The sequence below is a fragment of the Calypte anna genome, chromosome 15, assembly GCF_003957555.1.
Source record: "Calypte anna isolate BGI_N300 chromosome 15, bCalAnn1_v1.p, whole genome shotgun sequence".
Classification (NCBI taxonomy): Eukaryota; Metazoa; Chordata; class Aves; order Apodiformes; family Trochilidae; genus Calypte; species Calypte anna.
Genome location: NC_044261.1, coordinates 2,998,628 through 3,026,062, shown reverse-complemented (window position 1 = coordinate 3,026,062; position 27,435 = coordinate 2,998,628). Strand labels below are relative to the sequence as shown.

The window sequence follows — 27,435 nt, the reverse complement described above, 5'->3', positions numbered from 1 at the left end:
GGCAGCATCCGAGAAAAAAAAATAAATCTTTTATTCTAAAATTATCAACAGGTATTTTCCTTTGAAATTAGCGGGGGGAGAGGGGTAATAAATGAAGAGGTGATGGCCTGGTCTGAGGTGAGGCGAGAGGCGGGAAGGCGGCGGCCGTTGGGCCACCCTGAGGGACGCCTCAGCCTTTCTCCTCTGACAGGGGCGCTCGACCGCGGCCCCCCCGCCGCACGGCGCGGGCAGAGGCGGTTGAAACGCGAAGTTGTGCCAAAACTTTCCGAAGTTAATTAAAACAGCTCCCCCCCCTCCACGTCTCCCCCCTCCTCTTCTCGTCGTCGCCGGGCTCCCTGCCCGCCCTCCCCTCCCCGCCCGGCTCCTCTCACGGCGGCGTCCCTGAGGGGAGCTCCATTGTCTGTGAGGGGATGGCCGCGGCACCCCCCGCCGCCGCGCCCCCTCCGCGCCCCCTCCGCGCCGAGGTGCGCGGGGCACCGGGCCGCCGCAGCGGGTGGCTGCTTCGTCTCTCCCAAAGTTTTTGGATCCGCGTCTCCTCATGATGTATGGATGATATATTGCATTGTGGGTGTCAATATAACTGACGGCCATATTTGCCGGTGCTGCTACTGCTGTAAACAACCCAAAGTGTCTGGGAGACACGGAGACGCTTCACTGAATTTCAGGACGCTTCTCCTCCTCCCGCTGGCCATGTCTCTGGGAATGTCTTACAAGCCCAACTTGAACGCCCACATCCCCGGGACTCCCCTCAACCCGGGTAAGTCCGCGGCGGCAACTGGGTGGCAAGTTTGGGAGGCGTGCGGCGGGGCGCTGCGGTACCGCACCGGCACCTGGGGAGAGGGGGGAGAAGCCCCGGACTCGAGTTTTTGCCCAGTCCCGGTATGGCGGGGCAACGGCTCCGCGCCGGCTCCGCGCCGCCATTACCAGCGCCCGCCCGCCGGCCGCCGCCGTTTGCCCGCACCACGCCGCCCCTCCGCGGGGGAGCCGCGCCCGCGGGGCCGACCTCGCACCGCCGCCGCTCGGGGGCTCCGGCCGCCGGCTTTCCTCCATGCTCGGCTCCCCGGGGCGGCTGATTGATCTGGATCAGGAATATTCCGCCGGCGCCTCAGCGAGGACCGCTGCTGGCGGGACGCCGCAAGTGCCGCTCGCCCCGCTCCTCGCCTCACACGCGCGGCCGCTCCGCCGCTCTCCTCAGGCGCAGGGGCCGCCCCGGGCCGCTCTCCTCAGGCGCAGGGGCCGCCCGCGATCCCCCGGGACCCCGACCCCGCAGCCCCCGCCGCCGGAGGGGCCGCCAGCGCCTCAGGGGGGAGTCCTCGGTCCCCGCTCCCCAGTCCGAGTCTCCCGGCTCCGCGGAGCAGCCCGGGCGGACAAACCCTCTCAGCTCGCTGGAGGATTTTTGGAAGGGAGGGCAGCAGTTGCTCGCTGATTTTTACAAAGCTCTTTTTAAAAATTTGCCTTCTTCCTTGTATCTGTGCAGGAGTCTGTCCAACTTTCCTCTCTAAAAAGTTTCCTTAATGGCATTAACTTTATATTTTTTTTTAACACATTGCATTCCTCCCCTACTTTTTTTTTTTTTTTTCCCTTTCCTCCCTAATTTCCAAAGGTAACAAGGAGTGGGTGTTTTTTCTTGTGCTGAGGTGTTGGCTGTAAAAAGTCTCCGTTGCGGGGAGTGTGTAAATCGGTGCAGTCTGAACAAAGCCGCAGCAGCAATTGCTTTGCTCCGGGATATTCCGAGGGGATCTCGGTAATTTGTGTGCCTCTGCCAGTACTGAACAGAACCAAAATGGAGAAGAAGTTGGTTCTGACTTAAAAAAAAATCATATTCCCGTCTCCCTTCCTTGCAGCCCCAGCCTGCAGGGTTGGCATCAGACCATCCGCATCCAGGAATTAGGCTGATTTAAAATTTTTTATTATTATTATTTATTTATTTTCGAGAAGGGAAAGTTTCGCAGTTGGTTTTAGGAGGCAGGGAAATCAGCCTGGGTGATTTTTTTCACAGCGCCGTTCGTGGTTGTAATCCTGGGAGATTGATGCACGAAAAGGGAACAACAAGATGCACCTCAGTTCTAGCTACCAGGAGAGCGGCGGCAATCTTATTTTACTGCAAGGAATCGTCACCGGCGGGTGGATGGACCCGGGTCCCTGTGCCTCAGAGACTTTGATCCTGCGTGGAGCTGAGCTCGGTGGGGCTGTGAGCGTGGAAAGGCTCGGGGTGCCTGGGTTGTGCGTGGGGAGCACGGTGGGGCCTGAGCACTGTTCTGCCAGAGGGGTTAGGAAGCAGGGGATGTGCTGTTGGGTTGGGTCTTTTTTTTGTTTTTTTTGACAAAAAGCAGAAGTGTCACCGGAGGAGAGGGAGAAAAAAAAAACCGAAAAAAAAAAAAGAAAAAGAAGCAAAACAAAGCCGAGCAAGGGAAACCGTTCTTCTGTCGGCTCCCACGAGAACCTGTGCCTTGCTCTCCGGAACAGCCGTAAAATTGCAGGGAAAACAAAGGTGGTATTTTGCGATGGTGGGTGAGGGGTGGGATTAGGTCATGCTATGGGGGGGGGGTCTGAGTCTGTCTGCGGGGCGAGGGAGGGCTGCGAAATCCCGGGTCAGACATGCCGCTCCCTACGCGAGCTGAGTGGTGAAGTTTCTGTCTCCGGTCCTCTTGCTGCCGTCTCTCTGTGCTTTTAACGCTCTGCTTGCAGTCAGGGTTTTTAGATTCTTACATGCAGTTTTATCTCTCCCCCCCCCCCTCTCCCTCCTCGCCGCTTCTTTTTTCCTCCTTTTTTTTTTTTTTTCCCTTCGTAATGGCAAGTTCACAGCAGTTTGCTGTCATGCTGGAACTATTCCTGTCTAAGTTGTCCTCTCTTCTGAGTTCGGATCATCCTCAAACACCCCCAGAATCTTTTCAATGAAAGAACGTCCTCCTCTGAATCCAAAATGGGCTCTCTCTTCCCTCTCTGTCTTCTGCCATTATCCTCACGCACCAGCTCTTCCTCCAGCTAGTGGTATTGCCAGCACCGTGGCCTAAGGCCAAGGGAGTTAGACAAAGCAGCCCTTGCAGTTGCACATATCGCATTCAGAGTGATATGACTGCAAATGGCCCCCTCCTTTCTGGAGCTTAATTCTGAGTTGAAGGAGATTTCTTCCCTGTTGTGCTTAAATTAAGCACTCCCCAGCCAGGACGAGAAATCCGAGGTTTGCTTCCAAACCTGTGGTGAAGGACCCCCCTTCTGCCCCGTCCTGCAGAGGAGAGGAAAACAGGAAATCTGTCCCTTTTGGCCTGAAATCAGCCCTGCAGAAGCCTCTCTGTATGAATGCTGAATATTTTGGTCTTGGCCAACGGAGGGCTCTGGGCAGCTGTGGATCTCGCAGGGATTTTCCTCTGGGAGGTAATGCTGCTTTCCTGCAGTGCAGGGCTTCTGGTGCAGGAGTATTTGGAAAGGCAGTGTCTGCTCAGCTCCTGGAGCTGTGTCCTTGCTGCAGAGCTAAAACTCCTTTCAAGTTCAGGCTGAGAGTGGCCGCTCTCAGGTTTAGCTGTGCTCAGTAAGTGGATCAGTGAGATAAAGCTGTTGTGGTTGGTGGGTGACTCGCGTGTTGGGGGCTCAAAAACTTGGGCTGAAGTCCTGAGGGAGGGGAGATGCTTGCCAGGGGAGGAAATATGGGGAGGAAGCCTCCTTGGCTTGGGTTCTTGGCAGATTTGGGGATGGCTGCGGGTGGGGAAAATGCAGCTCGGCAAGTGACTCAGGATGCTGGAAGCATCGGGGTGCTGACTCCTCTGCCTTACACCAGGGAAGAAGAATGTGTTGTCACGGCAGAATTCAGTGCCCGTTCCTCTTCCCCCATTGCCCAGGTCAGTGGTGACACATGGCCCCGGGTGTCTGCAACCAGACTTGAAGGGTTTGAATGAATTACCAGTCACCTTTCTGGAGGACTTGTGCTCTGGGAATTGAGCCCCTGTGTGTAGCACCCCAGACTGTCAATTCCCAGCTCCCTGTGCTTGGGAAGCCCTATTTAATCTCCTGCACAAGCACCTTCTCTGCCTGGGTGCTAAAAAAGCCCTGTGTGAGGGACCTGCTGTGCTCTGGCTCTACCTTCCCAGCTTCACCTGACCCTGCAGTGTCCCAGGAGAATATATCTTCCCCTTTCTAACAAACATGTTTTGATTTGTTTGTATTCTCTTGCTTATCATAATGTTACCTTCTTGTCTGTCTCCTGTTTCATGGTTTAACTCTCTTTCTCTGTAAGAGGGGCAGCTGCTGAGCTGGGGTGAAGTAGAGCATCACCATTGCCTTCAGTGGAACCAGAGGGATTTACACCATCTGTGACCTGTCTGTATTTTCCCTGTGTTTCCCTGTGTTTTCTGGCTCTGTGGATATTCACCAGCATTTCTATTTTGTTCAGAGGTGCACAGGTCAGAGAAATGTAGATTTAAGATACAGAAGCTAGCAGAAACAGCTTGGAATTTTCCTTTGGTTTTATTCTAGTTCTTGCAGAAATGTCAGGTTTAAGACAAAACCCTGTTCCTGTGACAAAGGTTAAAAACTTCTGTGTGTAGGATCTGGAAAAAACTAAATTCCAGCACAGTGCCAGGGGAAGGAGCTGCATTTTGGCTTTGTCTACCTGAGTGGTTAGCTTCAGAGCAATGATATGGTTTTCAGAGTCAGCAAAGTTCCTGATTGTCCCCACCCATCACATGCTGGTTGAGTTGCAGACTGGTTTTGGTTCATGCTAACTTGATTCCTTTTGGATAAAAGCAGACTAGAAGCTCTGCTCCAGTTGTGCAACACTGATGCTCCATCCTCCTTTTTTTTGGGGGGGGGGAAACACAAGGGTCCAAAAGAAAGATGGGACAGCTTTGAAGCATGGCCACCATAATGACATTTAACCTGGAGGACCAGACTGAAATCTAATCTTAAGTCCTACCCTCTCACCCCAACTACCTGTGTGTACATGCACCAAATGCTTTCATCTTTTGATCCTTTCCTTGTTGTGCCCAGTAACTTGCTAGTGTAGAAATACCCTGTCTCTGAAGTTAGAAAAGAATGGTGGGGAGTCCAAATGACTTTCTTCTGGTTTTCTAATTTAAAAAAAGAAAAAAGAAAAAAAAAAGGGTGCTAGAAAGAGAAGACATAAACCATCAGTGCTATCCACATGGAAAGATGAAATAAAATGAGAGTACTAGAGGAAAGGCCAGGGGGGGACAGATCAAAAGAACAAGGCCTCTGGCTGTTCATGATGAAGAATGTCCCAGTTCTTGAGAACATATTTATGTGTGTGCGTGCTGGATTTTTTTAAAAGGAAATAGTTTTATTCAAAGAAAGGTCTGTTTCTACCACATGGCCTGTTTAAGCGGGAAATGGTGAGTGAAAATACAACTTTCACAGCCAGTGCTCTAAGGAATGTTCTGTGCAAACGAGAACAGGGGCCATTATTTTAAATTAAAAGAATTATTGGAAGGTTGGGGATTGTCTGTTTTCACTCTGGGTTGGCAACTCTTGTGGAGTTCAGTGTGTGGCTTGGCTATGCAGTGGATCTGCTTGTGTAGGCATGCATGTGGTGTACCATGGATGGCAAGGAGTTCTTCTACTTACACCAAAGTGCACAGGGGGCTAAGAAATCAAATATTCTTGTAGTCAGCCAAAACACTTGAGCTGTGATTCAGGCTGTGTTCAGATACTTGCTGCAGGAATTGCTGTGCTGTTGAAGATTCTACTTCTCCCCTCGTGCTTGAAAGTGCCTCACAATGTATGTTGGCAGGAACATTTCTCATGTGTTTTCTTGCAAAGTTGTCCCATTTAGGACAGAAGAATAATTATCCTCACAGTTAAAATACTCCAACATCACTGTCTCATGCTGCCAAGACTCAGACTGCCATCATCTGAGGCAGATGAGGAATGTCCTCCAGGTGTGTGGCAGAGGCAATAACCTCTGTATAAAGGCTCTGTATGAAGAGGTGATGACTGCCAGCCATCTAAATGGCAACAGTCTTTATTTTGTTAGCAACCTGGGCATGAAGAGACTGTGAAATAGAGGTAGAAGCAGTGAGATTCTGACAGACCATACTGTATGCCTTGGATAAACTCCAGACTATGTGTATCTCTCCTTCTATGCTGCCACGTTCATGTGTAGAAAGAGTTTGGAAAATGGCTGGAGTTTTCCTGTGCAGTTTTATAGGACAAGGTAGTAGACAAACACCCCAGTGGGGTTGGCTCTTGGGTTGTCTGGGTCAGTTCTACATGAGTAACTCAGTGAGTTGAGTAACTGTTCTTGGTTTTACTTTGCAAGCAGCAGCAATTGAATTAAGAATTAAAAGATCAACAAAGTGGTGTCATTGCTCAGCCTTGGAGACAGTGGCAAGCTGAAGGGATCCCTACAAACCTATCAGAAATTAGTGGGGAAGATTTCTGGTCAGTGAGAGTTCAGGCAAATATTGTTTTGAGATCTTTTGTCTCTCAGAGTGTTAATTTGGGCACAGAGAGACTGCTGGAAGAAGAGATTTTGACACAAAAGTCTCATTTCTATTTGCTGTATCATTAGACATCCCCCTACCCATTAATAAAGATTAATATTGATTAACAAGAAAATCACTATTTTTGTGGGGAAAAAATGCTTCTGGCAGTCTTCTGTTTGAATACAGAAATAAAAGACATTGTTGGCAGAATAATAAATGGGTATTTAAAAGGTTTTGTGTACATTTAATTAGGAAAGTGGAGGGAGGAAAGTGTGTACATTAATTTAGGTTTTAAGCAGCAAGCACTGAGATGATTTGGGAAGTGATTCAGGGTGTCACTTAAATTCAATACCAAGCACACTCCCTTCTCAGTTCTGTCAATTCTGAACTGTCTTGTCTCCATTGTCATTTTAACCTGAGTGAGCAAACCTCATTTTAGATCCCCCCCCTCCTTTTTGTCTCTCTAGTGAATACCTAATCATCTCACTGATTTTTGACTGGGTATTGACTGGGAGACTTGGTGGCCTAATTTTTCTTCCTAAGTATAATAGCAATAGCTGGTGCTTTGGTTTTTTTCTTTACTTTTTGCTCTTTTTTATTTTTTAATCTGAGATGTACAGGATGCTCAGACATGCAGATGTATTTTGGGTTAATTGAGTGACAAGTCATCCAAGTCCCAGGCCTTCTCCTTGAGGTTTTCACACAAAGTGAGAGGTCAGAAAGCTCCAGGACTGCTGCCCTGTGAGATACTTAATTCCCCCTCAATAATTTCATTTCCATGATTGCCTCATCTTAAAATTGAGCTGAAATCAAGGGTTTTCCATTGGTTTTTTTTTTCCCCTAGTCTGGTCGAGTTGGACTGGCACAACTTCTGAGGTGTGTGGCTGGTACCACGGCCAAGTCAAATCCTTTTCTTTGTTCTCAGGGCTTGCTGCTGCTGCTGATGATGAAGTGGTCGGCGCATGGCATTATGTCTTATTACATTTTTGATGCAGACTGCAAAGAAACGGGTAAACTCACCATGGTTACCAGGAGCTGTCATTTGGCAGGGCACGCTGCACTCAGCGATGGCCTCTAGTGTCTGCAGCACTGCTCTGCAGACAATGCAGCGCCCGGGGCTGCTCCCCACACCTCCCTGCTCAGCACCCCAAAAAAACCAGCTCCACCAGCAAGTTCTTACTGGGAGTTTGCCTATAGAAAGTTCCTGTTTGGGTTTTTTTTTTTTTTTTCCTCGCTGAGTTCCAGCTCCCCTGCTGAGCTCAGCTACTGTCCAGGCATTGCTGGCTCACACAGCTGGGAAACTTTTTTTTTGGTTGGCCCCTGGGTTCATGGCTGCGTCTTGGCACATGACATTTCTCCTAGGGTTTCTTCCTTATCCAGGCATATACCCTGCTGTGTTGTTTCAGACAGACCAAACACGTGTCATTCCTTAAATCAACATCATCTGAAACAATCCCTGAATTATCTGTGCTGTGTTATCACCAGCCAGGATGGTGGTGATAAGTTGGGGTTTGTTTTGTATGGGCTGCAGCTGATATTTGCTCAGTGGGCAGGGCAAGATTCCTGAGCCTGGACATCAGAGTCCTTGCTTCAATTCTGAACCAGTTTGGAGCTCCCAGGTCTTTTATGTGACTGCTTGCAGCAACAGTTCAGGAACAAGTCCTTGCAGGATGGCTCTTTTGTTTTATTGTACGCGAGGAAAAATTGCTTTAGACTTTCACTACTTAATTGGAGGTAATAAACTTTCTTACCTTACAGCACAAAGGGCTCATTAGTGTTTTTGAAGCTTTTTTTAAGTCCTTGGAGGAAAGATGTGGTTTGGTTTGCTGTTGTGTCACGTTGATGAAATTCAGTCATCTGGACTTGAAGTACTGGCTGAGTTGTACATGCAGAAATCTTAGAGTTGTGCCTGTATTTTGAGCTGATAATGTGAAGAACTAATTGAGAGAATACCTGACAGCTGTGGTGTTCCCTCCCTGTGGTGCTGCACTCTGTGCTGTTTCATTTTTGGGGGTTTTACCATGCTTTAGCAAAAAGTGCCAGTAAGCTCCATGTGAAGCCTCAGTGACAGAAATGCAGATGGCAATGCCAGAACATTTAGAAGCTCACTTAAAGAGAAGGCTTGTTTTTTTTTTTTTTGAGGTGCCAGCCCCATGTACCTTTTTTTTTAGGATTTTGCATCCAGTTAACTAGTTAAAATTAAAACACACTCTCTTCTTGTAATGAAGACAGCATTGCAGTGATACTTTGTGAACAGTTGTGAAGTGGAAAGAGATTTCCTAACCAAAGACAAGAGTCACTTCCACTCTGTCCAGCAGTGCTTTTTACAGCATAACTGCCAGCCCTTTCTTTTTGCAGGGAGGAGAAAACATGAATGAAATCACTTGTAAATTTAAAACAAAGCTAGAGATTTACATAGTTCTGAGCCCCAGTGACTTTTATCATCAGTTTAATTTAGATTTAAATGAGGGTTGGTAAATGAGAGCTGTTCCTCATAGGAAAGACAGTTGGGAATTTTCAGCAAAAGAGTTTGGAAAAGATTTTTCCAGACAGCAGGCAGTCTGTGTCTGTGCCCACAGGCAAAGGCAGCAGCATCAGTGGGTGCAGGGGCACTTCAGCTGCAAGAGTGAACAAGTGGAAGGCTGCAAATCTCCCTAAGTCCTGACTGTGCAGTTCTTAACCAGCAAGTCCTCTTGTGAAATGGGCAGTGTAATTAAAACCCCTAAGAAAAACCTGAAAATTAGTTCTCAAACCCAAGTTCTTATCATTGTGAGGCAAAGGGGAAGAAGTATTTTGATTGTTCATTTCTGGAGCAGTTTGTCAATGATTACATTAGGGTGTTTCTATAATTCCTATCTTTATTCCTTCTATAATTCCTATTCCTATCCAGACCCTGTAGAGCTGAATAAATCTTTCACTTTGAAAAAAGTGACCATAACCCAAAGTGATGTTATTTTTCCTTTGGTTTACTTCTACAGCACAGTTTTACTGGCTGAAAAAGTGTGGTATGACACAAGGAGGAATAATGGTAACACTTCTGCCTCTGATGCCATACAATGAACAGCAGATTGGATCTACCTCAACTGACTCTTCCTGTGAATAGTTTTGGCATTGGCTGAAAATAGTACTGAGTGTAACTTGTGTTGACCATGTGATGACACTTTGAGCTGCAAAATTACTTTCAGATAACTTGCACTGAAAAAGTAAAAATAGCACAGTACATCAGACTCATCTGTGTGGAATGTATATATGTAAAAATAGGGCTCCTTAATATTTACAGTTTGTCTAGGCTGAGGAACCTGTCATGTTACACTCTGTTTCACTTTTAGGCAAATAATTTGCACTGATAATGTTGCAGACTGTGCAGTTTTCAAATGTACAGGAAATGTCAGAGAAGTACTAATTTAACCATTCTCTTCCTAGTGTGACTGGAATGACAGCAGTGGGCTGGGACAAAGATGGGCAGTCACAGCTTCAGGAAAAAAGAAAAAATTATCTCAAATGTGTCCCAGTGTAAAACAGACTAATTAATCTTTAGATAATAACAGATTTTGTTTTTTTCTCTTTACAGCTGGGAGTGTTCACTCTCCCTCCACAAGTATGGCAACATCTGCTCAGTACAGGCAGCTTATAAATGACTATGGACCCCCATCTCTAGGCTATACACAAGGGATGCAGGTACAGCTCTGCTGCTTGTTTTTCTTTAATCAGATCACTGACCCCAGGTCTGCATAGTAGCCTGGATTGTGGCCTGTAATCTGAGGTGCTCCTCCCTCCCACCAAGATGTGAAATCAAACCCAAATGGCAGCCTGATTCATCACACATGTCTTGGGATCAAATTAGACTAAGCAGAGTGCTGAGTGAGATTGGTTACTAATTAACTGTTAGTCCCATCTCTTCTGAGTCACAGTGAGACATCTCTTCTGTTCTGGTAGTAAGGGCTCCAACATATTGTAAAATTATTTGTTAAAAAAAGGAATATTCCTTTTAATGGTTTTCTGTGGCACATTTGTTCTCGAGGATTTAATCTCATGAAGTGTGTGTCCTATGGGTGGCTGCAGGAATCCAGGGGTAAAGTTTCTGTAAAATATATTTTATTTAACAGGATTTCCCTTACCACATGGGCAGTTTTTATCTGCTTCTCACTCTCCCTGCCCACATAACTTCCACAAAATACACCCCTAAACATTGATAAAGGCAGAAAGAGAGTTAAAGAAGTTTTCAGTTTGCTGTTCTTGCAGGACTGTTTTAACTTCTGTTTCATCTAAGGTCCCAGTCTTGCAGCTGCCTCCTCCCAGTTAATCATGGTTTTTGAAGGGCACTCAGCATTGTGTCCAGCTGTAGCAGCAACTGCAAAAAGAAAATAATGTTTATATAATAAACCTGACATTTTATTTTGGTATTAAGTGGCTTCCAGGGCTGTTTCTGGTCCTCTGTGAATTTCTGTTTGTTCTGTTTGTTTTGTTGTTAGCAGCATTTAATTGAGATTCATCTACTTTGAACTACAGGGTACCAGCAGCAGTCAAGTACCACAAAGCAAATATGCAGAGCTTCTTGCTATTATAGAAGAATTAGGAAAAGAGATCAGACCCACATACGCTGGGAGTAAAAGTGCCATGGAGAGGCTAAAAAGAGGTAACATTTAATTTTTTTCTTAAAAATATAAATAATGGTGTCAGATGCACCTTGTGGACTGACTGCTTGAATGCAGCTTAGTGACAGCTGCTCCCTCTGGCAGGGGATGGCTGTCTCTAGCTCTTTGTTGGTGTATTAACAAACAACTGAAACCTTGGGATCCTCTGTTTATACTGTATTTGATAGATAAACCAGTGACCAAATGTGTTCATGTGCACAAAGGGAGCTTCAGTTAATAATTCAAAGCTTATTTTAGAATCCTTAAGGTGTCCAGTGGAGATGTTCCTGGGTTCCTGGTGACTTCCTTGCCCCTTCAGTTCCCTTTTCTCCCCAGTCTCTAAAAGACACAGCCAGGGACTGTTCACTTGTCACGCACATCACCCAGCTACTTCATCCACGAGTCTTTTCCTGCCATGCATTTTGCTTCAAGAAATCATACCTTGTGGTAACTCACACTGAGGCTGGTGGACAGAAGAGCTGCAAAATCAAAGGTTTGTCAGGAAAAGCAGTGCCAGACATACCTGTTCTTCCTCCCTGTGAACCATTGGTCTCTGTAGGCTCCATTGCATCTTGTCCAGTGGATGTCATCAAGATTCTACTGGTGAGGGACATGGGAGCTTTTAGGCCTGGCTGATAAGGTCTCCCCAGCTTTGCTTTGTCAGCTGGAAGAGGTAATGAATGCCCTTTCCTGGGACTGTAAAAGAAACCCCTGCATGCCCCACTGCTGACATCAGCCTGACATTGTCCTCTGCAGGGGACGTGCAAGGGATATTTCTGAAGGAGCAGTGGGACATTCCAGTGCTCCAGCTCCTGAAATGACCCTGAAAGGCCATTGACAAGAGTTGTGCAGGAGTCCTCTGCCAGGATAATCTGGTTCCTTCTTTTTCCTCCCTTTCCTTGGTCCTTGTGCTGAGTTTGGCTCGTGCTTCAACCCTGATCAGGGATGTTGTTGTAACAGACTTAACTTCACCACCTTGCAAATCCCCCCTTACATTTACCCAAGTCTACAAAGCTTTATTTAAGGTTCAACCATTATGGGAGAGTAATATATCTGCCATGACATGCAATAAAATGAGTAGTAGCTGTTCTGGGAAAGGATGCAATAAAGTCTGCTGATGAGTGGGAAGTGGAATCTGGCCCAGCTAAAATCAATGTTGCTGGAGTCTCTCTTTATTGCATTGCCTGAGTCAGTATTAATAGATCATGAATGGCAATAGGGTAATGGAGACAACTTGAGAGGGAGCAGATGGATGCAGATGCTTTCAGGAGTTCAGTTTGGAGAGGAAAAGTTTTGGTGCAGTGAGTGTTGGGACTGTTGGCTAAGCTAGGCTTAAGATCCAGTCCTGCCACTGTAACTTGTCAGTGTTGCAAAGAATCCCAGATAATAAGTACTTTTTTGCTGCCATCTTTTGGTCACAAACGTGCCTCTCATTCCCTTTTGGCTGAAGGAGCATGTGCAGGTGTGAGAGCAGAAGTGAGTGAGGGTCTCCAGGTGACTGCAGCCTCCAAGGCCACCAGGAGGTTATTCCTGAAGCAAGTCCCTGTCCCCAGCCCCACCTGCTCCTAAACACAGAGGCTGCTGACATCTAAAATTGGCCAAATTCCCAGTGTTCTACATAATTCAAGACAGTTCTGCTGCATAAACTGGGCATCCTGCCACTGGATCCAGGTCTAATGCACCCCTTGGAGTAGGTATTTCTGCTTCCCAGGGCTGAGGGATGCAGCTTGACTTCCCTATGTCAGTTTAACCCTTTGCAAAACCTTGCACTCCCTGAGTAGTCCTTGGATATAAAGGCTGTTGCTGTGACTGAGGCCAGCAGCCTTCTAGAAACAGAATCTATTATCTCTAAATAGAAATTAAACCTCATCTATTGCCTTATTGTCCTTCCTCCACCTTGCTAAGGAACATGATTGAGCAGAAAAATTGCCTTCTATCTTGTCCTGTCAGTAAAATATAACCTCATGTGTTGTAGAAAAACCTGTCTGTCTCTCATTTTAAACTGTATCTCAAGCTCTGTTTTTTGAGCAGCAGTGAATCTAGATTTAGCTCCAGGATTAACAATCAAGGTCCAGATTGCTGGAACTCGAGGCAACAGGACTTGTAGTGGAAAATTCCACATGATGTTTATCAAATGAGAGTAGATGTGGCAGCATGTGAAGTGGTGATGATTTACACTGGGAGCTGAGCCAGTGTGAGGAGGAAACTTTTTGCACACACCATAAAAAACTTCTTACCCTTAACAAGAGGCACACCTTGTGCTTAAGCAGCATCACAAAGGCTTAGGTTGTGAGCCATCCTCCCAGAGAATTATCCCAAGGTATTAAAGACTTTCAGAGCTTGATGAAATGATTTCCCAAATAACTTTGGGGGTTTTTTTTCCCACAAAAATAACTGGCAAAATAACTCACAGGGAAGTAAGATGATTTTTTTCCTTTTCTAGTTGTCTCTTATTTTAAATAGGCCTGTGCTGCTGTCAGGGTTTAACACTGGCCTGGCAATTAAACCAAGTAACATGCTCTCTATTCATCTCTCTCTCCTCCTTGATAAAGAAAGGAGAGAGAATAAGGGAGAGAGACTGATGGGTTGGAAACTAAACTACACAACTTTAATGAAACAGTAATGATAAATAGGGAAAATTACTAAATATATACAAATATACAGGAAAATGGAAACCACATTCCTCCCTCCTTTCCCCCAATAACTCTCAGGTCACCACCGAGGCTGCAGGGCAGCCCTGGGAAAGTCCAGGCTGGACTCCTGGAGTCGGCAGCAGTTGGGAGCTGGAGGCAGGAACACACAGATTCAGGCTGGGATGGATCAGGAGCACAGGCAGAGGAAGGGATGGAATCCTTCCAGGGTGCCAGGTGAAGGAAGGGAAGCAGGAAATCATGGCTTGGCCCTCGTGATGCCTCAAATTTATCCTGAGTATGAGGTGTATGGGATGGAATCCTCTGTTTGGTCAATTCTGGCATCTATCTTGTCCCTTCCTCCCCAAAGGAGGCTGCAGGTGGGACCTCTTTATTCCTCCTGGAGGGTAAAAGTTTTCCTCAGAGCTGAGCAGTGCCCTTGGCTCTGCACACCAGTCTCTAGCAGTAACTATAAACATCAAGTGTTATCAGTCCTAGAAGCACACACTGTCTGGGAAACTTGCTGTTAATTTCACCAAGTGCAACTACTTACAAGAGACTTAGCTAAAAGCAAAAGTACAAGACAGAAAATCACCTTTATCCTGGCTCAAACCAGGACAGCTGCACATGAAAATACACCTGACACTGCAGACCTAGGAATCTTACAGTGCTTTGATTCCTGGTCTAGTCCCTTTTCCATGGATAATGCCAGTTTGGGAGAGCAGCAGTGTCTGATGTTTGGGAAGCGAGGGGTCTCTCCCCTTTCTGAGGGGTGCTCTGGTAGCCTTGACAACTTGGGACAGAAATACTTGAACCTTTTTCTGAACTGTCATTGCAAATGTGACCTGAATGAGCTGATTTAAAATATATCCAATTCTTTTGCAGGCATTATTCATGCTAGAGGATTAGTCCGGGAATGCCTGGCTGAGACGGAGCGAAACGCAAGGTCCTAGCCCAGGAATTCAGCTGCAACATTTTCCATCTCTTCACTGAAGAAAACAAAGTAACAGTTCCTCCTTTTGACTCTTGAAACATTCAGACAAATTTCTTTTATTTTGAATGTTTTGCCTTTCTGGTTTTGCCCTGACAAAAATGTATAGTTAAGAAAGAGAAAACAAAGCATTTTTCACCTGAGGGTTTGCATTTTGTAAAGAGGTTAAAACTCCCTAAAATGTTTATAAAACATGAAAACTGAACTGCATGCAGAGGAATGCTCCTTCTCTCTTGGGCTATATTTGAGTTTTCTTCTTATCCAGCCACAATTTCATTCTGTTTTTTTTCCTTTCACTATATTCACTTAACCCCAAACTCTCAATCTCTCTCAAAGTTTGACATAAGCTCTAAGGAATTTTTTTTTTAAATAAATGCAGAATAGCATGCTGTACCTAGTAGTCTGCTAAGTCACAGTTTGTCATACAGCATAGACCCTGCTTAGAAATAACCTTCCCCCTCCTCTTATTTTTCCTTTCTTGTTCATTTTGCATAAACATTTGCATGACTGTTAGTGCTTTGAAGTCCATTTAAAGTGCATGAGTTATATGGAAAATAGGGAAACCTATGAAATAATAACAAGGTCCTGGAAAGCTAATTTCTACATTAAGGCTGGAGATTTCAGTTTAAAGTTTGCAAAAAAAAGAAAAAAAAAAAAAAGAAAAAAAAAAAGAAAACCAAGACAATTCTGGATAAATTACTAAAACTGTTATTTGCATCTTTGTATGTATTTATTACCTGATGTAATAAAGCTTATTTTCATTAACAATTTGTATTAAAACTATGGACAGTCCCTTTAATCAGATTCACACTTCATGAGCAAGAATTCTCAACAGAACAAGATTTAACTGTCATGCAGGAGGCTGAAGATCAGGAACAGACAAGGGAGGGAACCTGCTGGACTTTCCATCCCAGGCACAGTCCAGATGCAGCTGATCTCTGGCTGAAGGCAGTGTTGCTGCTGCTGATTTTCTGCCTTGTTTCCCAAATATATTTTTTGTTTTGGTTCTTGAAGCTCCCTTCACTGGTCAAGGTCAGAACGTGGTGGCAGCTGGTGAGGCTGCTGCCCTGAAATTCCAAGAGAAGTTCTGGTTAAGCAATTAAAAGAATCCTTAGCAGGAATTCAGATGGGAAAGGATTCTCCAAAGCAACAGAAACACCAGCAAAGCAGCTGCCTGCATTTGCATCAAATGGGCAGCTCAAAAGGAGTGAGGATACCAAAATACCCAAGCTTAACTGCAGTGCAGCATAAACATAATTAATTAATTACTGTAATTTTACTATTATGCCATCAAATCTAAATCCTAAAGAAGAGGAGATATGTGATCCATATGGAGCTATGAATACTTGAATTCAGGAAGAGCAAAGCTTCACAGGATGAACTGGATTCTGTTCCCTCAGGAGGCAGCTCCCAGCACGTGTCATTCTTTAGCTGTACTGACCCAGTTTTGACTGGGCAGCCCTCACTGCAGCACTGCCTTCCTCCCATCCTCATCATCACCCCAGGTAAGATTTGTACAGATTTGGTGTAATGTTCATTCACAACTGGATGGAGCCTTGGTTCAGCTGACAGCTGTAACAACTGGTGTTCTGTCAGCTGTCCAGTTACACCACCAGAACCAGCACCTCAGCCTGCTCCCTGTTAAAGGGTTTGTGATGGACACTTAGAGCCTTCTAGGGCTGTTCTCCACATGGACTGAACTATGAAAAACCAGGAGGTATCATCCAGGCCAGATGAGATGTTTTGCATTTTTCTGTGTCTCCAGTAACACTGATGGAAAGTTCACAGTTCCTTTTTACCTTGGATTGGTTTGTCATCTCCTGAGCTGGGCAGAAAAAGTGATTGCTAAGTGTGATTAATGGTGGACAGAAAGGAGGAACACATTCCTGCTTTTATCACTTGGGTTTTACAGCAGGAGCAGGCTGCTGATCAGTGTTAGTTTGTTTGAGAAGTGTGTTTATGTGCAATGACAAACCTTTCCCTTCCCCTCCCAGGGCAGCTCAGTGGTTCACAGGTTTATTCCTTACCCAGTTGTTGCATCTCTTTAAAATGCCTCTTCCTTTCTAGGTTTTCCCTTGCTCTTCTTTTTCTCTCTTGCTTTTTCTTCTCTGATGCTTTCTTCTCTTTAAAAACCTCACTGTCTTCACCTCTGTAGAAAAGGTCAACTTTTTCCTGCAGGATTTCTCTGGCAATCTTTCGGTTCTGCTCCACTGATCTTGTTTGATGGCACTGAAGAAATACAAAAGGACTTTTTTTCCCGGAACTTTAATCTGTTTATTCTTCAGCTTTCTCTTTCAGGCTCCATATTCCTGCCATTACAGGTCAGAATCTCCCCTTTCCCCCCCAAGCCAAGAACTTCCTCCTACCAAGAACTTGCTGGGACCTCTGTGTATCTGGGTGATACATTTTGGAGGGGCTGCCTATTAATTATTTGCAATTGTAATTAGTCAGACTGGGTTAATTATTTGCAACTCTAACTTGTCAGACTGGGTTTTGTCCTTTAATTCTCTCAGCAAACAAGATTCCTTAGTTCCTTGGAAAGCTTCTCCTGAGTTTCACTGTGCCTTCCCCTAAAGAAGCAAAGATTAATTCCTACCTAGGGAAGAGTTATGCTTAAATCTGCAAAGTGAGAATGAGCAACTTGTTTTATTTTACTTAAAACCACAAAGCAGTGCTGCACAAAGGCAGAGGATCAGCTGTGACCCAAGTTTATTATCTACTCATAACCCAAACTGCTTCTTGCTGAGATTCTTTCCATGATAAGATCTCATCTGTGCCATTTTTTAGTGATAATTGACATGGAATTTGTGACTGAAGGGAATGAAGTGGCATTACCTTCACTACAATCCCTGATGGAATGTGCTTCAAGACAACACAGTTGTTCGTCTTATTTGTGGCTTGGCCTCCTGGGCCATCACCTCTTACAAACTGTTCTCTTAAATCTGCCTCAGGGAGTTGAAGGAGATTGGGAGAGTTCTTCTTTCCTGCTGCCTGAAGGAAGGGTGCTCTGGGCAGAGAAAGTTCCCTCTTCCTCAGAATCCAGGGTCTCCATAAGGATGTTTGGACATTCCATAAGAAGTGAAATAAACTTGGAACATTCATGCAGAAATGAGGGAGGAGTTTCTCAGGAATAAAGTCTGAAACAGAACCAGGAGAATCCTTGGTTTAGGTTATCTTGCTTTAGCTGCATGTCTTGAGTGGTGTTTTGATAATTCAGATTTATTTGCACAGATACTGAAGGCCATTTACCATTTGAGTGGACTCCTGGTTCTCATTGCAATTAGTAAAATAATAATAAATAATAAAAAGTATATAAAATTTAATATAATTTTTAAAGTATTACATTATGTTTAATATATATTTTATTATAGTTTAAATTATTTATTTTATTATAGAAGTAATATAAATATATAAATAATATAAAAGATAAATATAATAATTAAAAAATAAAATAAATATAAAATAAATAAATAAAAAGAAATAATACAAATAATATAAATATAAAATAAATAACATAAAATAAATAATATAAAAATAATAATATAAATATAAAATAAATAATATAAATAAAATAAAAATAAAATAATATATATAAATATAATAATAATAATATAAATATATAAATTATATAAAAATTAGTAAAATAGTACTCCTACCAACACTAGGAAAATACTAAAGATGGGAAAAAAAAAAAAAGGAGATGGAAGAGAGGATATTTCTGACTGGGAAGCCACTTAACTCATGCCCAGGTTGTGTCTCTCTGACACAGTTTCTGTGCTGAACTACATGAAGGGAGGAGAGGTGAGGGGGCAGGAATCCTCCTCCAGGGTTGTCTCAATCACTGATAAATTATTGAGAGAAACAAGGAGCAAATTTCCGTCATGGAACTGGCCTCACATCTTGGCTTCTGATGAAGGCTGCGAAGAGCAGGTGGAAGGGAAGCAAAACAAATTAAAAAAAGAACAAGACCAATGCGGAACATTGAAACGTGAGATTAAATGTTCTATCCCAAACTGATTCCAGGGAAGCTTCGTTGGCAAGATGTCCACTTGGTGGCACTAGAAGGTAACATTTTGGTACAGAAAATGGTCGGAACCGCCTGGTTCCCTTAACGTGGGCACTGCCTTTCAGTGGCCTGTTTGGAAGCCAAGCCTGGCAGCTCCCCAGGCTGCCTGCTCTTAGCAGGTAAAGGTAAAAACCCATGCTCAGCGCTGCCTGTTTCTCCTGTTTGACGTTGTAGCTATAAAAGGAGTAAACCAAGGAGAAAGCCCAGAGCTGAGGGGTCACTTAGCACAGAAAGGCTCCAAGAAACAGCTGCCTGACCACCCAGACAGAACGATTTAATTCTAAAAAACCAACCAACCAACCAACCAACCAAAACCTTTACTTATGAGTTTTGTTTCTTTTTTCACCGCCGTGTCAATATAAACACGAATCTCCCATTTCTTTCAACTTATCCAGACTCAGCCTCTCTGGACGGACAGGACCCGGTGGGCCACACCAGGGTTTATCTGCACCGGTATCAAACTTTACAAGCACCTTTTGGAGTGAAAACCTCTCCCAAACAGCACCCGGGGTTGTGCCGCGCACCCGGGGCGCACAGCGAGCTCTCCGCAGAGGCTCCGCCGGAGAGGGCCGGGCCTGGCTGCCACCCGCCGGGAACAAACAAGGTCCTTAAGCCACCCCCTGGCCGATCGCTTTCCCTCTGGGCTGCAGAGTGGAACCGAACCTCAGCGGAGCCCAATCGGTACCGGGGGATCCCGGGGCCGCTCCCCCCGCCCGCCGCCCCCTCTTACCTCAGGCGGGGCTCAGCGCATGCACAGGAAAGTGGAGGGCGTGGCCACACGGGTTGATTGGCACCTCCGAAGCCAATCGCTGCGCGAGGGCCTTCCAGCCTCCGCCAATCAGAGATAGAGCGCGTATCCCCAGCAGCCAATCGGCGGGCGGCGGCGCGCGTACTTTTCCGCGGAGCGAATGGGAGGGAAGGGCGCGGCCTGGCGCGCGGACGAGAGGGCCAATCAGCGAGCGCGGCCCCGCCCGCCCCGCCCTCCGCCCCGCCGCGTTCGAAACTCGGCCGCCAATCGCCGGGCAGGAGGCAGCGGCGGCACCGCCTGTGCCTGTGCCCGTTTTATTGCCCAACGGCCGCGGGGGGAGGCGGCTCTCAGGCCGCTGCGGACACCTCCTTGTGGGCTGCCAGCAATGCGGGTAGGGAGCGGGCGGGGCCCCCCGGGAGGCTGGCGGGGACGGGCGGGGGCGGCAGCGCCGCTGGACTTGGCCGCTTCCCAGCGCTGTGAGGCCGCCTCCGTGGCCCCGCCCTTTTTCCTTCGTGAGTGGCGGAGCCGCCAGCCAATGGGAGGCGGTGGTGCCGTCAACATCCCGGAGCGCGAGGGGAAGCTGGCCAATGGGAGAGGGGGGCGGGGCTTGTTCTGAGGGAGGGGGCGGAGTCCCGAGGGCAGCGCTTTGGGGGGGGGGGGCGGTCACTTGTGAAGGGAGGGGACAGAGCTGAGGGTAAGGGGGGACATGGGGGGGGACGGGGCACCTATGACGGGAGGTATGACACCTATGGACACCTATGAGGGGGGCAGAGCTGGGGGGGAGGCAGCTGATACGGGGGAGGTGACCCTGAGGGGGGGGATGTGGCGAGGGGGAGTCACTCCTGAGGGGAGGGGGGACCTGAGGCGTTTCCTGAGGGGACGGCGGCTTCAGAGCCCCGAGGTTCGTTGTCTCCCGCTCAGGAATGTCCTTGGGAAGTCGAGGAGAGGGAGGCTTGGCGGGGGGAATGGGAAAGAGGGGGGGTAAGGAGCCCCAGGGATCAGCCCAGAGCAGACAAACGATTCCTCCCTCAGGAATTGATGCAGAACCGCGGGCTCCGGGGCTGTGCTGGCCCAGTTGGTGGCATCCACATCGGCACTGAGCCTTCCAAGTCAAAATATTTGGCAGCTTGGCTTTTAAATCCTCCCCCTTTATGCAGGGCCTTGGCCGTATAAGGGCTGTGCTGTGCTGTGGAAACAAGAGATGACAGCTTTAGCTCTTCCTCAGCCCAGTTGCAGCTCGCTTAATATTTTATTTTTTTCACTGAAAACAGATGTGTAATGAGGTTATGAAACGAGCCTGTGTCACAGCTAAGTCCCACCCATCTGCTGTGCTGCTGAGATAGGCCACCCGTGATCACATCCTGGGGAGATGGGGGTGGCAGATGCAGCCCCCACCATTGCCATCCAGCTTGTGCTCTGCCTGTCAGCTTCAGTGCCTGAAAACCTTCAGTTTTCCCAGATTTCTGGCCACTAGGGAAAGAAGAATGGTTTTTCTTTCATTTGTCCCAAAAAGCTCTGCTAAAGGGATTTGTGGATCTGCCATAACTTCCTCCCAGTCCTTCCATATTCAGCCCAACCCAAAGGAGACTTGGAGAACGTTTCTGCTAAAGCCAAACAGGCTCCAGTAAAACCAGTAAAATCAGGTGTTTGTCCATCAGTTTCTTTCTGGTGGAAGTTATTTTTTATACTACCCAAACCCTCTGTTAGATACAGATCTCTCTGTGCTTCAAATAATGAAAAATCTGTAAAAGCCACCAGTGTGGCCTTGTAAGCCCTGTGAAAGGGAATGGTCGTGCTCTAAAGGTGCTGTGATACTTTAAGGCAGCAAGGGTCTATTCTTAGTATTACCACAGACTATTAGGATGATGTTTCTTAATGTCTCCTTTTGTTCTTCATCCTGAAATGGTCATAGGTTTTTTTCCTTTAGTGTCAGACCATAGAATGAGTTCAGTAGAGTGTAGAAAATGCTGAAATAAGCACTACAGAAGACCTGATTTATCAACTGTTTTCTTAGAGTATGGAAACTGGAAGAATGTTGTGGTCTCTCTACAGCCATTCTTGTGAACTGCTGCTTTGGGTGCTGCAGGCAAACAAGAAGTTTGTGTTTATTTATTTATGATGCTTTCTGTTAAGCAGCTGCTCTTGCTTGCTGCTGTGGGGTTCTTGTTTGACTACTTTTTTGTTGTTGTTAATTGGTAAGAAATGTAGCTCAAGTTTCAAAGCTTTTTGAATTAATGTTGCACAGCAAGAATAAAGAGTTCTGTGCAAAAAGTGAGTGAAATATTACACACAAAAACGTCAGAATTGGTCAATTGCAGCCTGACTCAGGGGGTCTTCATTTTAGTTTTGGGGGAGTGTGTTTTTTCCAGATCCTCATTCAGGAGATTTCAGTGCATTGATAACAAACCCTTTCACACAAGTCTCCAAAACTCTGGGGAGCCTCAGATTTATAAAAAACCAAACAACAAACCAACCAAATTCCAAGAACACTGTTCTGCCTGGAATATTTGGGATTCAGACACCCTCTGCAGCCCAGCAGCTCTCTCTCTTTAATCCAGCTCTGTCCAAACAACATGGTCAAATGGCCTTTAAAATAAGAGGCTGATGCTGACTTTATATTTTCAGGGTAACATCATACTTGAGCCAAAGATATGGAAAGCTGTGACATGGTGAATGCTGTACAAGAAATCCTCTCATCTTCTGCAGACTCTGACATCAGAAATACCCCCAGCTCACTCTGTAGCTTGAGTTGTAACAGGTAAGGTGTTGAAGGAATTCCTAACAGCTATTTTTATTATTTTTCTTCTGCTTAGTCAGGATGCTTTTACAGTAACATTGTTACCAAAGTGAAATAATGTATAATGTCATTCAGTGTATTTTGGTTTGTTGGGTTTTTAAAAAAAAATCAAGTAGAATCCTTAATGAGGAAATTAACTTTTCTAATTCCTTTCCTAATGAGGAAAGAACTGTTAAGTTTTCCTGAAAACCTTGGTAACTTCCTTGTGTCTCTTAGAAAAGGGGAGGAAAAACCTGCCTTGGTAAACTGTAAGAGATCACTGTTTGGGAGGATCCTGCATTATGCAAATTAATCTGTAGAGAACAGTAACTGAGGGGAACAACTGGGTTTCTGTCCAGTGCCCAAGGTATTCCAAGTGAATAAGAAATGCAAATTCAGACTAATGGCCCAAACAGAAGGCTGGGAGAAGTTCTTCTTGATTAACCTTTTAAGATGAGAGTTACACATTGGTTACTACAGGTGTAGCTTCTCAAGAGGAGGCAGCAGCATAAATCAGTGTTGTGTAAACTTCTGACCTGGGCACCTCTGAAGAGGCACCAGTCATAGAACAGAATCCTAGAACAGGCTGGGTTGGAAGGGACCTCAGAGCTCATCAAGTCCAACCCTTGATCCACTCCCCCCGTGGTTCCCAGCCCATGGCACTCAGTGCCACATCCAGGCTCTTAGGAAATATCTCCAGACACAGAGAATCCACTACTTCCCTGGGCAGCCCATTCCAATGCCTGATCACCCTCTCCATAAAGAAATTCTTTCTAATCTCCAACCTAAACCTCCCCTGGCACAACTTGAGACCCTTTGTGCCCTCTTGTCTTGCTGAGAGTTGCCTGGGAGCAGAGCCCAACCCCCCCCTGGCTCCAACCTCCTTTCAGGGAGTTGTAGAGAGTGATGAGGTCTCCCCTGAGCCTCCTCTTCTCCATCCTGAACACCCGCAGCTCCCTCAGCCCTTCCTCACAGGAATTCTGCTGGATCCCTTCACAGCCTTCTTGCTCTTCTCTGGACCTGCTCCAGCACCTCAATCTCCTTCCTGAGCTGAGAGGCCCAGAACTGGACACAGGACTCAAGCTGTGGCCTCACCAGAGCTGAGCACAGGGGCAGAATCCCTTCCCTGGATCTGCTGGCCACGCTGTTCCTGAGCCAGCCCAGGATGCCATTGGCCTTCTTGGCCACCTGGGCACACTGCTGGCTCCTCTTCAGCTTCCTGGCAATCCAGGCTCCCAGGTCTCTTTCTGCCACTCTGTGCCCAGCCTGGAGCTCCCCATGGGGTTGTTGTGGCCCAAGTGCAATGTTTGATGAAAAGCTGACATTTGTACAGAGAACATAACAGCTGTGCTGCTGGAGCTGTATTTTGGGGAAGCTGCATTTTCAGAGGGTGTAGGATAAGAGTGAAGGGTGCTGGGGATTCTTTGACATTTTCTGGAAAAACAGCCTCATTCTGCTGAAGGTGTCAGCTTGGGTATTTTTGTCAGCCTGGTGAAAGTCACAGTGTAGATCAGGTGATAATTCTTTCATGGCTGCAGAGCACATGTAGTGTATTATTTTGGCCACTGTGTTGAGCAACTGACACAATAAATAATTGAAATGTTTTCCTCATCTTTCCCTAGAAGGCCCTCCTCAAATCCCAATGGAGTTTCTGGTTACTCAGGGAATACCAGGTCCTCATTAATGCCTGGTGCTGTTGAGCTGCTCTCCTCCTTTATGCAAGATATCCAGAACACTGGAAATGCTGACTCTGAATTTGTGAAGAACTGTGAGGTATTGATGTTAAGTTTGTTTTTTTTTTTAATTATTAATGTATTAGTTTGACATTTGGGAAGACAAATCTAATACTGCTACAGTTTAGCAAGTAAGATCTGTATAGGTATGAGCTTATTCTTCATAATGGGGCAAATCTTGTTACAATATATCAAAGGGATGGATTTTATTGCAGTTTTATTTTAGCTTTTTATCTCAGTGTTTTACAATACAGGTGGGAAGAGTTTTTCAACGTTACAGGATGTGAAAACTGCAAGTTTTTTAACTGAAAAATGTAAACCTTTACAATTGTAGCACTTTAAGCTGGCCTGAAGTGATCCTAGACATGAGAAGTTTTCCTTTTAAATGCCTTTTTTAAAGCTGAGTTTATTCTGTTTGTAAAGGTGTGTAGATAAGTGTAAAATAACACAGAAGTCATGATGTAGGTTTGATGAGAGAACTCTCTCAAACCCTTTTTTATTTGAATTTTCTCATGATTTTTAGTCTCCATAGGAACATCAGGTTTCCACACCATGGGTTTGTTCTGCAGAATTTTTGAGCTTTCTGGCTGTGGTCCATCAAGCTGCCTCTTGACAGATGCTTAATTTGGGTGCTCTTTAACAGCTCTGAGATAAGAATAAAGCTGTCTGTGTCTGGGCACATGCATTCTGTGTCCTCTGCCCCATGCCTTAAGCATTGGCTCCATCAACATTAGCATAAAATAGTTTTAAAATTCAAATGTTACCACATTTTAGGAACACTTCATGTTTTTAAATGATCTTTTTATTGTCTCTGAATAGTTGTGCATTGTGGCCTTCAGCTGGGTTGCTGAAGGGAAGAGTTTCTGGAAGCAAATGGTTCACTGGATGTAGGGATGTTTGATTAGCAATTTAAAAATTACCTATTTTAATTAAAATTACCTATTTTAAAATAGGTAATTTGGTAAATATAGTAAATTTAGTAAACTGGAATGATTTAGTAATAATAATAATAGTAATAATAATAATATAGTAACAATAAAAATATAGTAATAATTTATATATTTTTATAAAAATTACTCTCTATATAACTATATAAATTTATATATTTCTAAATATAGTAATAATTTAGTAAACTGGAATCAATCTTTCCAAAATGTGACAGTACTTTCCTGTCAGCTCTTTCTACTTTTAAGTAATTTTTTTTTAATAGAAAAACTTTCTTGTTATTTATTTCTTTGACCTTTTCTAAATCAAACTGAACTTGTAGACTTGTGTTCTCTTGCTGTCCCTTTTTTTTTTAAGTGAATGTTTCCTTATTAAATTATTTCCATTAATTGACAAGATGGGGGTGCATGTATTTTGGGATGTTCAGCCACAGGGCTGGGATTAAACCTTTTATTATATCACCACCTAAGTGTAACACTACAGAATCATTGTGTAGCTGGAGTGAAAGGTGAAGAGATGCAACATGACTGTGCTTTAATTATTTTACTTTGTGATTTACCAGACCAGGTGGCTGCAGTTATTGAGACTGGTGGAAAAACAATGTCAGGAACAAATAGTTGCCCAGCAAGAGCAGTTCCACCATCAAATCCAAGTAAGTAACAGTTTGTTAATGCAGGGAGTTTAGGCTCAATGTTTCTTCTTTCCCCCCAGCCCAACCCTCCTCCAAAAAAATGCAGAATTGTCTCAGGCACTCCTGTCTTTTCCTGGAAGTGTATTCAGACAGCAGTTAATGGAAGGGGAAGGCTGGAATGTCAGTTTCCAGAGTGCATATCTGAGACAGCCCGGGCTAATTACAAACTTAAGTGGTAGGAATAGTTTCTGTTATGATGATTTCTGGATTATTTGTTTTCAATTGGTTTGTTTTCACAAACATGTGGCTCAGAATGCCCACAAGATAATTGGATTTTGTAGGGACCAGCTGTTTCCTATTAACTGGTAGGCTGTATCATTTCTAATGATGAGACACTGGAGCTTTCTTTTCACTGGAAACTGTTTTGCAGCTTGTTCCCTGATCTAGACAGTACCTGGTGTAGGAAAACATTCACTGCCACAGGTGAACACTTCACCCTTCAGCTGGGCAGTCTCTAAGAAAGAAAAATGAGCCACATGAAGAGTGACATTATTGCTGAGCCCTGTTTATCACTTAAAGCAGAAGAAATGTTTATGTGTGTATAAGAGACAGTAATTCTCTAAGTCTGTAATGCTTAATATCTTCATCATTTTGGTTGCTGTTTTTCCCTTCCCTGATGCCCTCTCCACTAGTAGTAACCAACAGTTCCTGAACTGACTTAACAAGAGGTACTGTCCTTTTCTTTTATCCTATCTCCTGTTTCTCCACATCCCCCTCACCTTTTTTCACTCCCTCCCATCTTGTTCTTTTTATCCCACCAGTGTTTTCCTTGCCCTCATCCTCCCTTCCTCTTTCTGTAGTGGTTTGATTCAGTTGTTTCTAATTGTAGTCTTGACTAATCCATTGTGTTGGCATTGCTGGGTTTTGTCTTTATTAATAGGAAAGGCTACCTCTGGAAGAGCTGACCTTGTGCTATCAGCAGAGACTCACTAATTGCATGATTTGCTACACTAAATATTTCAAATCAACAGCTACAACTTAGTGTCAGTTGTTTGAGCCCCTTAGATGGAGCTATCCCAAACTCCCACTGCTGTGCCAGTGACCTGGTGAAAGTGCCTCTGGGGTGAGGTTTGCTCTCTGCAATGGAAATAAATAAATCAATCCTGATCCAAATGAAAATATGGATCAAAGGATAATGAGTTCAGTTTGGAATCAGTGGGATCAGGCACTGGCTTAGGTGGTTTGTGCACAAGTGTGCTGGTGACAAACACTTGTGGATTATCATGGGATCAGAGTTTATTGAAGAGGATTTTTTAAAAAGTTACCTAAAACCCCAAAACTCTAGAAATGTTGGCTTATTTTTCCCAGGTCTTTTCTTCTCTTGGAATTATATTTGTTTATGCAAAGAGAAGTCAAAGTGCTATTGAATCAGAATAATAGCCTTTTACTTTTCACACAGAAGATCTTGACAAAGTTTAAATCTCAGCAGAGAATCTGATCAGTTTGTTGGGTTTTTTTTCCCCACAATTCTTCCCTTTTGTCCTCCTTTCCCTACCTTCCTTGACAGAGCTGAGTCACAGAATTAAAACGTAAATGATTGCTGCAGTCATGGCTGGAAACATTAGCACACCAAAAAGCTTGGTTATGACAGAAAACTTAATCCCTGTTGGGTGTATTTTTTCCCACAGAAAGGCTGAGCTGAAATTAAATTGATAGTCCTATTGCTAGTTACTCAAACACATGAGGCTTGGTACTGATTAGCATTATGTGTAGGTTCCCCTGAAATTAAGTTTTATTTTTATTTCCTTCAGAGAACAAATTATTTTTGTTCATTTTGTTCTTTC

General features: G+C 44.9%; 3 protein-coding genes and 1 long non-coding RNA gene across 6 annotated transcripts in view; 2 read left to right on the top strand and 2 right to left on the bottom strand.

Moving 5' to 3' along the window:
- The first annotated feature begins 378 nt into the window (after positions 1 to 378).
- Positions 379 to 15,472, top strand: CDK2AP1 (cyclin dependent kinase 2 associated protein 1). 3 transcript variants are annotated; one of them, XM_008493390.2, is made up of 4 exons: positions 379 to 757; positions 10,009 to 10,115; positions 10,947 to 11,073; positions 14,587 to 15,472. In XM_008493390.2, exons 1-4 carry the CDS (start codon positions 550 to 552, stop codon positions 14,652 to 14,654), a joined length of 510 nt encoding a protein of 169 aa, XP_008491612.1. In that variant the 5' UTR covers positions 379 to 549; the 3' UTR covers positions 14,655 to 15,472. The 3 variants fall into 3 exon arrangements, with proteins under 3 accessions (XP_008491612.1, XP_030316465.1, XP_030316466.1); XM_030460605.1 differs by lacking the exon at positions 379 to 757 and adding an exon at positions 2,114 to 2,183; XM_030460606.1 differs by lacking the exon at positions 379 to 757 and adding an exon at positions 2,374 to 2,491.
- On the bottom strand, positions 10,511 to 11,720 carry LOC115599218. Its single transcript, XR_003988224.1, has 2 exons — positions 11,595 to 11,720; positions 10,511 to 10,788 (listed from the first exon to the last, which is right to left on the bottom strand). It is a non-coding gene; the product is annotated as an uncharacterized LOC115599218 (long non-coding RNA).
- C15H12orf65 (chromosome 15 C12orf65 homolog) lies at positions 14,724 to 17,960 on the bottom strand. Its single transcript, XM_008493401.2, has 4 exons — positions 17,942 to 17,960; positions 17,528 to 17,829; positions 16,720 to 16,921; positions 14,724 to 15,759 (listed from the first exon to the last, which is right to left on the bottom strand). The coding sequence occupies exons 2-4, from the start codon at positions 17,792 to 17,794 to the stop codon at positions 15,713 to 15,715; spliced, it is 516 nt and encodes a 171-aa protein (XP_008491623.2). The 5' UTR covers positions 17,795 to 17,829; positions 17,942 to 17,960; the 3' UTR covers positions 14,724 to 15,712.
- A 1,822-nt stretch (positions 17,961 to 19,782) lies between these two features.
- MPHOSPH9 (M-phase phosphoprotein 9) overlaps positions 19,783 to 27,435 on the top strand; it is a 28,221-nt gene continuing 20,568 nt past the window's right edge. The window contains exons 1-4 of the mRNA XM_030460519.1: positions 19,783 to 19,897; positions 22,132 to 22,264; positions 23,905 to 24,055; positions 25,523 to 25,612. Coding sequence (XP_030316379.1) covers positions 22,158 to 22,264; positions 23,905 to 24,055; positions 25,523 to 25,612 — 348 coding nt within the window. The 5' untranslated portion in view covers positions 19,783 to 19,897; positions 22,132 to 22,157. The remainder of the gene's footprint in view (positions 19,898 to 22,131; positions 22,265 to 23,904; positions 24,056 to 25,522; positions 25,613 to 27,435) is intronic.